The sequence below is a fragment of the Hesperophylax consimilis genome, chromosome 15, assembly GCF_061612785.1.
Source record: "Hesperophylax consimilis isolate HC1 chromosome 15, BYU_Hcon_1.0, whole genome shotgun sequence".
In the NCBI taxonomy this organism is placed as follows: domain Eukaryota; kingdom Metazoa; phylum Arthropoda; class Insecta; order Trichoptera; family Limnephilidae; genus Hesperophylax; species Hesperophylax consimilis.
This window is the reverse complement of record NC_142850.1, coordinates 15,728,854-15,742,149: the sequence shown is the minus strand read 5'-3', so window position 1 is coordinate 15,742,149 and position 13,296 is coordinate 15,728,854. Positions and strand designations below refer to the sequence as shown.

Below are 13,296 nucleotides of genomic sequence, written 5' to 3'. Positions count from 1 at the left end.
CTATGCTTTCTAACAAAAAAAAATCGAAATTGTCAGACAGATTTTATTTTGGGTTCTCTGTGTTGTGTAGATTCACCAGTTTCCCGATTGTACTACGAGTTACCGGACACCGTGTATAAGTATTCCACCATAATTCGTGTACTTTTACAAAGAGGATTGCGCAAAGTCTCAAGTTGCTCTTCGAAACAATCGTAGGTACTGGAATACGAGACGTCAGGGAACGCCTCAAACGTCTTATGCCTTTTCCAGATTTACATTTTACCTTCGTAACTTGACGTAAATAAGTTATGAATACAAATACGACCTGAAATATGAACGGGCAAAATTCTTTCGGAGATTTTCTGCGCATATAATTCCCCTGATTTTTATTCAGAGCTTTGGTTTAAGTAACATTTGAGCGGCATAATCATAAATAAGTTCATCATTGACGAAACAATTGCTAACGTTATCTTCTATTATTTGCTACATTTTTTTGGTGTCATTAAAAAGTTTTTACCGAATATGTATGCAATCTTAAAACTAGATGGTGTCTCGAATACGCCCAACCCACCTTCCCAACTTCCCCACCTTCCTCTTTCCCTTCCCCACTTACCTTCAGCCTCACCACATCCCCCAATTGGGGATGCCATAGTCTCACTGGCTCCAGACGGGAGCAGTTGGGACTCTTGTGAGGTATTCACTATAAAAAAAAAACCGATTGTAATATTTATATAGGATATCTATTGAATTTTTCGATTAATGTAGAATAACTGCAATTTTCCTGCATATAATTTGAATTTTACATAATTTTTATATCATCACGCCCTTAATTCAATCTACAATACTAATTTCGGTTGTGTGTCTGTGATTGTAACTCTGGTTGAATGAACTCGTATTGTTTAGAATTTACGTTTCATTTTCAAGAATGAAACTGGTTATGCGTTTCAGAGTTAAAAGAGCGATAAAGTAAGTACTTGCCTGTGTAATATAGTATTTTACTAGCCATTTTCACAATTTTAACTTAGAATTTAGACTACTCCGTGATTTTTCACTGGTCTGCTGTAATCCATTAAATAATATTGATTTCAATACACTAATCAATGGCATTAAATCTGCCAGTCATAGTTTAGGTAGTATCCTTCAATTTCTAACAACTGATAGACTCCGTACTCTTTTCTATACCATTCTATTATATACGATTACCTAGTCCAACAATCTATATTACATAGATAATACTGTTATATTATTCTGTATTACAACTTTGACCTGTGTACACTACGCGCCCATACCTCCCATACCTCCTACGGGTTTCAGGAACACATTAATGGACCGGTACGCGCGGTCTGCAATTATCCAAAGCAAACATTCGCTAATCAGACAGATAATCCACGGGTAACAGAGGGTAGACGGTAGAGGGTAGAGGGTAGAGGGAATAGGTTAGAGGATATATAGCAAAGGCGCTTCAACGTATGATGATTACAGACAGATCGATTGGGGAGATATATTGGGAGGTCTAGCACGGACGATCGATTAAGCCATATGTCAATATGACATTTGCTGAATTCGTGATCTATTATGGTCAGTTAGCAATATTCGCGAGCACTGTCAATGACGATAGTAAAAAAGCCCGCCAAATCTAACGCGGCTCCTTGGCTGTCAATTAATTTTCAGTGGACTGTTAATATACCTACGCAATTTTTTCTCGTAGTTCTTTATGCAAAATTGCTGGTTTATTAATGGATGGAACGATGTGTTAAGTATTTAATTTCATTAGCATTACACAAATATAATTACTGGCTTAAGCTCTTGAGAATTGAAAGAATTCGTACACGCGGCGAAAAATCCGTTCGAGCCAATGAACCGATATTTTTTCAGCTAACTGGTTGTGAATAAAGACCTCATTAACTAATTAACTCCCCTTTTAGTGCCAAAAAGTAAATACGGACTGCCAATAAATATTTAAATAGGTTAGTATTTCAATTCGAAATTCCCAATTTATTAATATTTTTTCGTAACTGTATGACGTTTGATGTTTCGGAATTTCAAATATCTCCAGTGCTGCCAGTTTATTTTAATAACTTTACAATATCGGATCGATAGGAGGAACTACCGATGATTTGGTAGAAATCTAGCTAGCACGGTCGCACTATTGATACGCAGATAGATACTGGAAATGCAAATGGAAAAACGCCGGCAACACCGTATTCCGGTATCATATTTTGACCGTGCTCGCGTACATCTTTAACTGACCATAGATGACGGATTTCATCCATATCGTATAGGGCTTTATAAAAAAAAGTAAAAGTAAAGTTATGAGTCGATCAAGGAAAATAATAATTATATTTGTTGGCACGGTGTGCACTTTTAGCATTTGATCATGTGTACCTAATATTACCTACGTCATTTTACTCGCTTTTTTCAAGTGAATTTTATTATAAATTGATTGAAATGATCAAACGTACTAATTTCGGTTGTCTGTGATGTGCGTTAGGTCTTGCGTGAAATATGGTTCAATAAACTCAAATTTGGCCTGAATTTAAGTGTCATTTTCGAAATTGTGTGAAGAATTTAGTCAAGGATAATGTAGGTACCTACTTTAGGTACCTATAAGTTTTAAACATTTTTTAAATTTTTTTTCGTTCTGCGGGAATCTGATGGTTACATTAAATTTTAAACTGTACGCAATGTATTATCTTGATTTTTTTGGGTATTACGCCGTGTTGCGCTAGCTCATCTTCTGCCAACATATCGTACAGCCCTACAGTATCTATCACGATAGTTATTTAATTTAAGATTGCCATAAGCACATGCCTCACCACAATCTTCAATTACACATCTGTCCTGAAGATGGACTCTGCAATGCCGTTCTCAAAAGTTTGGCTAAAAGGGAAGGTAGAGCAACACGGCATAATACCCCAAAATAATATTTTTGGCCGTGAAAATCTCAAATCTCAAATCTGTTGACATTGAAAATTATACTATAAATCAATATATGTACAATTCAAAAAATATATATTGTATTTATTTGTGGCAAGCCAATATGTGACTGCTTTATAACATCTGTTTACGAACACAGATTATGACATAGTCCACATCGTGTTTTAATAAGTCATATATTGTTTTTATTGTTGGCTGTATGGATTTTGCTTTTTAGTAGTTTAATTAACCCTTTGAGACGGCTTACAATCATTAAAAAGTGAATACTAATCAATAAAGTGTATTACAGTGGAATTCCACAACGAATCAAAAGTTCAGAAGTACAACATATATATCTTTTTGCGTTCTTTATTTATGTTATCTGAAGAGTGACGAAAAAACACAGCCAGGACTAAAAACAAAATAATCGTCGAGTAAGGTTTATTTATCAGATTTTTTCTCAGCATTATTTATTAATTCCATTTCAAACAACCAACAGCTCTAATGAAATAATTTCGTCTGAAGTGAATCAACACCGCTATTGTTATGATTTCAGTTCGTAAAACGTGTTCCTTGTTATCCCAGATTCTAAATAAACTCGCATTAGTTTCCATTGTGCAATTCTTTTATCTCATTCGCGTTCCCACAAAGAGTATTTTCGGATTTCCTGTTAAGCTTTCCGTTGGTTTTTTATGCTGAAAGCTTTCAATAATGGCGGCATGTATTGATGTAATAATTCGTTTATCTTACTCTGATGGGAGTCATCGTATTATCAGTGTTGAATATAGCTATTTGCTAATTTTTGTAGAACCTACAAACCTAAATATATGAGCATAGTATGAACCCCCTTATTCTCGTAACAAACGAACTTTTGTCATTTGAAATTTTTAATGTATTTTTAAACTAAATTCACTCAATATTTCATTAGCTTCCGACGTTTACGTCTTTAAATGTCACTAATATAATATTTTCAAATTTGTTTTGTATTTTATTATTGAAATACGTAGAACGAAACAAAATTGTTATAACTAATTTAGAATCTCTTAAAAATATTCGTAATTGAGTTGAGAACGGTATTGTAAGCCTTAACGAATGTATTAACAAGTTTCCAGATAAACTTTTAGTAAATTACGAATATATTATCACGATTTTGGAACGCGCTCTTAGCTTTCTGGATAGTTTTTAACCAACAAATATTTTTTTAAGAAGCAAGAAGGCAAACGAAATCAATTGTGACCGTAATAATATCCGGACCTTTGCATTGATCTTCAACTATTGCTTAATACTTGCTGACACTTGTCTAGGTCATGCGTCGCATGTAATCTGCAAGTCGTTAAAGAGCTACATAAATTATTTTTTCCTGTTGAATTCTAATGTGCTCGTGAATAGATAACTATCCCTAAGTTGGTAGATGCAGCTGTGTCACAATTCATTCATTGATGTAATAAAATCCCAAAATATCATTCCCTTTAAAAAAAATCATTAATAATTTAACATTATTTCTATAATTAAACATTATGATTGATTTTATTTCTCTTGTCTATTTGCGATAGGTTTAATTGTTTTTGGTCTTAGCGAAATGTGAACCGTAGTCATGCTATTTATCACTGAATCGATGTCTGAGTATGTTCTCGATATTTTTCTACACCAAAAATAACGCAATGAAACTCTCTGCATTTGTCGTTTTCAACCAATTAAACAACCCATTCAACTATAAAGTAACTGTTAAAAACATAACACAGAAGGCAAAGCTTAAAGTAATAGTCCCTAACAACCTAACCTATTTTAACAACTTCACGATACTTGGCCAAGCATATAAAATGTTTACTTCGCAATATAACTATAAATATAACTACCAAGGATACTTTTAGCTTGTTCACCATTTGTATCAATTTAAATAAAGCGAGATTGTTTGAATTATCACTCCACACTTTATCCTATAAACATTTCTGCAGCCAGATACGTTTAATCTTTCCTGACACTTTGAAATAATCGATTTATACCCGCAACATCGTTTTATTTGCCATAGTATCATGAATTGGTTACATTTGTATAATTTAGATATATATATTGATGGATTTCTAAATGTATATTATGCACTCTTTTAGACACGTGAATTGTGATGTGAATTGTCAAATTGTTTGAACCTTGCAACACTGGATTTTTTTTTAAAGAAAGACATACATTCTCAGGTTACGAATAACCTGACAATATTTGAAAATCTCCTACTACCACCACAGTAAGCTGAAAATGTTGTTTGTGTTGTGATGGAGGACTTAGCCTGCCGAGGAATTGAACACACTACGACTGGGTGGGACCTAAACGCGATGTAAACTCGGCCACCGACCGGTACAGTTGTAATAAAGATCATTTGCAATTAAGGAGGTGGGTAATGGTACCACCGCCCCAGGAACTATCCATTGGAAAATAAACACCTCTGCCTTAAGTCACCTCAAGTGATTCGCTAAATGGTGACTACAGGTGTCCGGGTTCGTGGGGTAAGTAAGGTTTGTTCAGGTCTTGGCGGCGTATGCATCTGCCCACCAACAGCGTGGCGGGCCTGGTAGGGAGAGGCCGGTTGAAGGGGACCATTTGACCTCTCCGTCTGGACTCTCACAATCCAACGCTTTGCACTGCCGTGGGAGGGATGGATTCATATGTCCCGTCTCTCCTGTACATATTTTCCCCCAGATTCTATCCACCTTTCATACCTTTTTCCTTACCAGAACTTCCTCTCCATCCTTTCCTTTTAAAAGACCCCTCATACAGCATACCCAAAGATGACATAGGCCCTGGGGAAAATTATTTTTCCCAGGGCCTCCTGTGTAGAAAAAAAGATGTATAAATATTAAATATTTTCACAGGATCAGTATTGTTTGGTCTGAAAGTAATAAATAATTGCACCAACAAATTAGCTAAATCCTAATTGAATAATCAAATTGAACCGTTACAGAAAATATTGTATCGATTACCAAAATACTGTAACCGGAGACCACGTGAATTCCACTCTCATACATTTTCCCATTGAATTCATACACTTATAGTTAAACTCAAACAACCCGTTTAGATGTTGGTGTTTACTTCGTTGTCACATTATCATAATGTTATTTACTACTTTCAAGTCTGTATGACTCCGTCTCGCTCTCTCCCACTGAGCTTTTTATTCTCCGCCTCTGTTTTTCATGATGCACGTGAGAGTTTTACTACGTATGTTGACGAGTTTCGGTTACATACTATTTGTTTGAATGTGGTAGTACGTAAAAGCTTTCAAAGCTTTAGTTGCGTGAGTTTATGTGTGTGCTACAGCACATTGTACACTATGGAGCACGTTAAAAATACCTACGAGCTTTTGCTACAAACATAGGAAATTCACTTCTATTTTTGTGTATTTACTCGATGTTTTATTAGTTGTCTATTTATTTTATTTCAATTTTTATAATCGAGGTCGAAAAATTTGCGTTTTTTATCTTTTTATTCTTCTTGAATGCTATTTTATGGGCGATATTGGCAGGATTCTAAATGTTATTATAGGTCCACAATGCCAACGTGCTCAAGTAATGTTTAAAAAATTTATTTGTCTTGTGCTGTTAATTAAGAATTAATTGTTGTCATTAAGAATATATTTTGCAGTAGCGCCGAAAAGTGAAAAATCACGGGATAGTATGAATTCTCGACAGTCAGTCCCAATTTTGGAAATGGCAATTAAACAAAATTTCTTTAATAATTGCAAAATCACTTTGTGTTGTCATTTTAATTTAAATAAAAAAATGAGTTTATCCTGACGAAGAAAGCATTGGTTTTGAATTAGAAAGTTGTATATTTTATATGGAATAATTTTCTATTAAAATATTGTTAGGTAGTTACTTCGTAGGTAGTTACGTGGTAGCGAATTTTTCACACATCAGTTCCCAATTTTAAAACGACACTTAAATTTAAAGCAAACTTGATTTTACTGAACCAAATTTCACGCAGGATTGACTTCGCACAGACAACCGAAATCATTATGTTTGATAATATTTTCGGGTTATAGAATGGAAGATACGCTCAGTATCGCCCTGGTAAAATATCGCTATTCAGAATTGAAATGTTGCTTTTATTATTGGTTTTATTTAACCCATTGATATTACTAGAATTTTAATAAAAACAAAAAAAGTAGTCAGTCAGCTTGTCTGCAGGTTCTACCATTTTTCTTTAATTTCATAAACGTAACATAATATAATCATTTTCTTACACTGGTCTGTTTTTCTGATTATAGCAGCTTCCTTTATCATATTTCCAATATTCCTCATAGTGGATTATCATTTCGGTAAATTTTTAATAGGTTAAGTTATTAATAATACAGATTTGCTCAGATTCAAGAACACTTATGCGAGTCCATTTTTATGAATTTCTGAATTCCTCCGAGCCAGTTTGGTAAATTTTTTATCTCGAATTCAAATAAAACAAAATGACTTGGTGTGTGTTTGGTGACCAGATCTGAAAAGTCAGGTACTTCCCCATATACCTCTTTCCCATCCCCTTCCTCTATCCACTACCTTGATCTCACGACATACCCAATTGGGCTTCAGACGGGTCGGAGCAGTTGGGACTCCTTTAACTTTTATTTAAACATAATTAAATCTGCAGATTATCTTCGAAGTCAGAAGTCTTTTTGATAAGAGTAAGCCTAAGAAAATAAGGCTTCAACAGAGCTAAAGTAGATCAGTTAGTAAGTAACTAATCGTTCGAGATCGTAAAAAAATCAGCAAAAGATCATAAATATTGTGGAATGTCTTATTTATTCAGGGCAATTTGAAACAGTTTATTTCGTGAATGAATTCATTCGAAATTATTCTCATATTGTTTTCGTGTTAAAAAGGCGATAGTTTTATCAGACGAAATTTGCGTGACGACTCTTTATTGACCGTCAAACACGTTAAACGTGAAGCAATGAAAACGGTGAAAATTTATTCAAAGCTTCGTGTTCTCAGTACAAGTTACCAAGTTGAGCTAGTGCTAGTACCCATTTCCAATATCCACCCGAAAGCTCGGGCGACTTTTCTCGTTTATCGCTTTTGAATATTTTGTTGCGGGTAACAGATACATTTTATGATTGGGGAAACCCGCATACCGTTTTTAATGCTGCCTTTAAAAGTTGGAATCAATTTTATCCCGGAGACCTTTTTAGATTTACATTGTTTTATTGTAAAACGTGATGGTTTTAAAATCCAGACTGATTATTTGATGTCACGTACAGATTTGAAATGTAATGCAAAATATTTTTTTAAATAATTTTATCTGCAGTACCTTATTGAAGTGCTAAATAATCCCTTTTTTATAATGCTTTAATGTCTACTTATATAAATATTAAATCCTTATCGACTAGGATCTGTATTATATCTAGAGAGTTATGATGCTGATCGTAAATTTTCGCCAGGTTTCACCATTCAAAATTAAGCGATCACTCTAAAGTAAAAAAAATACTTTCAGTGAAAAAGCTCGAACAATAATATACTAACCAATAAAGATTTCGCTCAATGTCAATCAACTTAAGGATTTTTTTTATCATATCTTGATTTTTACTCCAATGTCAGTGCAGACGATCCGTAATAAACTATGTCAAGGATTCCATACTTAAATTTTAGTCGATCCCAATAATCCGGTTTTTATTTAATTAATTTTTAAAATAATTTATTTTATCATATTTTAGATTTATTATCATTGATGAAAATATAAATATCCTGGGCGTGGGACTAATTGGTTTTGCTAGATTAGTGCTTTTGTGTTAGAAGAGGCTTATTGATTAAATTTTTTTGAACAAAAAAAAAGGTCGATACTCACAAAAACTAAGGCAAAAGGGAGCTCATAAAGTTTGGGAACCTTTGAGCTTTGTAAACGCCACGTTCAGAGATTCAATATTTTTTTAGTGAGTAGGTAACAGTAATTTTTTTGTTTTACAACATCCCCTCAGCAGTATGTATTTATTACACATAGTTTTTTAAAATATTCATTAGGTACTTAGTTTATATTTTTAATTCAACCTCTCTGTGAACATTATCAATAAATTGGTCTATATTTTATCAATCTCTTCAATATTTTAAATTAGTATTTAAGCTGTTTATGTTCCTTAAATGAATATACGAACGCTAAACGGAAATGAATTTTAATATTAAATATTGTCGTGTAGTGTTGCATGCAGTTATTAATACAGTAAAACTGCATTCTCGCTAAATTAATCCTCGCTCAAAAGTTTGAAGCCCAAAGTAAAGTTTAAGGTATTACGTTAAATGCGGATCTCTGGGTGTTGAAGCTCGTTATATGCCGGTCTCGAGCGAGGCTACAATTTAATTGTCACGAAGGCTACGTGCGACGGGACGAAGAGTTTATAAAGCCTCCGCTACGCCGCGCCGTAGTGCTGTAGACAGTTCGTGAACGGAGGCTACGCCAATTCGAAACGTACCCTCGAATCGATCTGCTCTGTCGAGTTGCACAGGAATTATTCATTATTACAAAGACCCGAAATTCAGAATTTTTACAAACATATACGTAACATATTTTTCGTGAGAACTTAAAGTTTTTAAGCTCTTAAAAAACTACATGTTATTTTTTAAAATAATCTCTATCTCAGATGCCGAGTTGAAAAGTAATAATATGAGATGCAATCGATAAAAAATAAATCACACCTGCTTCTGTTATTAAAAGTATATGTACGAAAAAAATCACTGTGTATTATTAAATGCTCCTTAACTCAGTTTTTTTATCAAAAAATAATTATGTGACTTCTTACAACAGGCCCCTGTCTGTACAGTGTAAAAACAGGGGGACTTTTTTTATTAAATTCGTTTTTTTTTGTTGCGCGCTCCCTCCATCGTTATATCTCCCTCAGATGCCGAGTTGAAAAGTAATAATATGAGATGCAATCGATAAAAAATAAATCACACCTGCTTCTGTTATTAAAAGTATATGTACGAAAAAAATCACTGTGTATTATTAAATGCTCCTTAACTCAGTTTTTTTATCAAAAAATAATTATGTGACTTCTTACAACAGGCCCCTGTCTGTACAGTGTAAAAACAGGGGGACTTTTTTTTATTAAATTCGTTTTTTTTGTTGCGCGCTCCCTCCATCGTTCGTTTTTCCCTTTCAATCTTTAAACAGTACTTTTTTCAGTAAAGTACTTTTTCTTCTTTTTGAACGCTTATAACCAAGTCTTAATTTAATTTTTCTCGTATTTGGTTGTTCTTCAATACGTATGTATGATCCGAAAGCCGCCAATTAGATAAAGGTATCTGTGACATTATCAGTCGGAAGGGAACAGCAGACATGTGACAGTTTAGATCCTGACTATTTTGATATGTCCCAAAAATACTCTCTAGATAAATAGTAAATAAGTTTTACTATCAAGATGCGTTTCACTTTTGAAAAGTATTTTTTGAAAGTGAAAATAATGCTTAACCCACCATTCAAGTCCTGAACCAAACTCGGTATTATAACTTATTGCTGGAAAGATATTGTTTTCCAAATAGAAAGCTGAAAATGTGTAAATTAAAATATCGCCAAACAGGATTAAAATGTTGTCAAATCCGCACCTATTTCATTGTTTACGATGCGATACTTTGGAATTATTTTAATGTTAAATTAGAACATCAACAGGTTGATAATATTTTAACACATATTTCATAAATAAATAAATAAAATAATAATAATTGCAACCCAATAACCAATGATCGCAAACATAATACACATGAAAAATAATTCAATGCAGTGTGCTAATAAATTGTATGACATTAGCTAGTAGAAAAAAGAAAGGTAATAATTTCTAAGCTAGGAGAAAAGAAAGAAAAACTGTTTTTATTTCAAATGTGTAAGTGTGCGGTCCCTTTCATTTTGTATCCCTTTCATCCGTTTAAAACGACTTGTCGTTACTCGTTACAGGTCGCCATAACGGCGCGGCGTTCGTTATGCGGGCCGTTACACGTGATTTCAGCGCCGTTGCTCCAGGAATGTTCAAAGTTAGCCACTGGCTCGCTGCTTTTATTACTGCTGGTTACCGTTTTAGTTTTCTGATTGTTAATGTTATGCTGAATGCATTTCAAGGTGTTAAGCATCGTTACAAAAGTTATGCCTTTGTGTGTTATAACTTTTTAAAATTTGTTTTCACCTTTCATTAAAAACTTTTAATAGAATATTGTTTTGCAACCTTTCTTATTTATTTTAAATTTCTTTCAACCTTCGCATTAAATTTTCTGTATTGAAAATATATAAATTAACCCAAATTATTAAAAATATAATGAAGTTTTTTAAATTTTTTATAAAATAAATAAATAAATTGAACTTGACATAAAATATGTTTCAGCAAGCTTGTATTTTATTAAAAAAAACTTTTCACATTACCTTTTATACTTTTTCTATATAAAAGAGAACTTTTTATTGCCACAGATACACTGAAATCTTCTGCAATTTATTTTTTAATATTTAAACACATTTAAATAATTGGACTTTCAGAATATTGATAACACAACGCCTAAAAAACAATTTTTAAAAATTTGTGCAATTTGGTAACATTAACATGAGGTTTTTAATATTCTGATACCACATAACTCTTTATTTTTTCGCGGCCGCTCTAGTTCTTGAGATGTATAATTCATCATCTTAAAATAAATTTTGCCATGTAAAGAATTAAAAGAAATTTTATATATTTTTTGTAAACTTTTTTATACCACATGCAAGAAAATTTTTAGGTTGTTAAAAATACTTACTTTTTTTGTTGTTGCTATAACTGCATTAATCTTAAATACTTAAAAATGCCTAGCACCATAGTGTGTGTTGGCCACTGAAAATTGATTTAAAAATCTCCAACGTGTTATTTGATACTGAGTTAACGAATGCCACGCGAATCATCAAACCTTTCTTCAGCAATTAAAAAAATGTTTTCATTCTTTTCCCGTATCGCGTTACAACGAAAACGGTGAGACCGCGTTTATTGTTATCTCCAATTTAATTAATTACTTATTATTAATTAATTAATTATCGTATTTTCTACGTTTTAAAATACCTACTCGTACATAATTGAACTATTACGTACTTGTGATCGTCACTAGACTTACGTACTAGACTTGAACTCGTACATACATTCATACCACTTGACGATTGATGTATCTATTGTATTAGACTGCAACATTTTAAAAATTATTTTGATGTTTCATAACCGATTGATGACTTATATAAAATTCCATCAAATACAAATCTAATATTATTTAACTATTTGTAGTTCATTTTTAAAATGAGTTTATTAATATTTTATTTTAAGTGCTTTTTACTATTGTGTATTAACCTATAAATATTATATGTTGACTGTGATAAATATAACACAATCATTAATCAGACCATGCTCAATATTTTTGATTTAGATTTGAGACTTACTTTTTTATTAATTTTAATTCACGATGTTTAATCCTAAGATATTCTATATTTAGGACGGGTTGTTTGACAAAATTCGAACAATTCATCAAAATTCAAAGTTAATATTCAAGTTCTGTGCAAGTTGTATTCATGTTCTATTATTATTGACCAGTTTTTTCCCAAAACTGAAGTAATAACCGAACTTGCATAGAACTTTCACAGAAATTGAAAATCAACCTATAAATTTGATGAATTGTTCAAATTCTGTGAAACAACCGGTCCCAAGTATCCATTAGATCAACATTTCTATATAGCAGACATGTTTACCTATCATAAAATTGATTTTTATGGGTGTAATTTTATCATTTTTTTAAGAATTTTAATGGAGTTCTGACACAATAACATGACCTTGACATTTTCATCTCCAAAAGAATTATCGTGATTATTTTTTTTGGTTATTACTTATTTTTGTTATTCCTACTTTAGACAACGTTTCGGAGAGCATTTCAGTGTCCGAACCGTTGACCTTGATAGAAATCTTAACATGGCATGATAACCCAAAAATTAATCACTAGATACGGTATGTGTATTTATTGTTTTATTAACCATCTGCACACTGTAACCTAACTCGACCTAAACATTTGCTTAAATAAACTTTCTTTTTCAGCGTCTATAAGCGGCTTTCCTGAACATGCTACCACCCCGCAATTGTTACATTTGAGGTCTTGCCTTAAAGGTAGAAAATTATAAGTACAGTGGGTAGGGGTCAGGTGTTTGCTAAAGGCTTTTACGCTCCCACTACTCACGTCTACCTGCCCATCACAAGGTGTAACTTAACACGGTGTTACTTAACTCGAAGTGTCTTGAGGTGGTGTATAACTCACACCCTCCCTAACAAACAAAACACTGTACAATACAACATACAATATAACACACACAGTCCGATCATCAACATTATTGTAATAACAACATTGGGCTGGTTTCGTTTTGCATACTTCGACAACATTAATAATCATTGTT

At 32.9% G+C, this 13,296-nt stretch overlaps 1 protein-coding gene across 8 annotated transcripts in view; it reads left to right on the top strand.

Moving 5' to 3' along the window:
• Dys (Dystrophin) overlaps nucleotides 1-13,296 on the top strand; it is a 1,264,777-nt gene that overhangs the window by 519,162 nt on the left and 732,319 nt on the right. For 7 of the 8 annotated variants that reach the window (XM_089640243.1, XM_089640244.1, XM_089640238.1 and 4 more), the window contains one exon: nucleotides 12,944-13,012. The exons of the other annotated variant lie outside the window; for it this stretch is intronic. In XM_089640243.1, coding sequence (XP_089496369.1) covers nucleotides 12,944-13,012 — 69 coding nt within the window. The remainder of the gene's footprint in view (nucleotides 1-12,943; nucleotides 13,013-13,296) is intronic. 8 annotated transcript variants of the gene reach the window in all.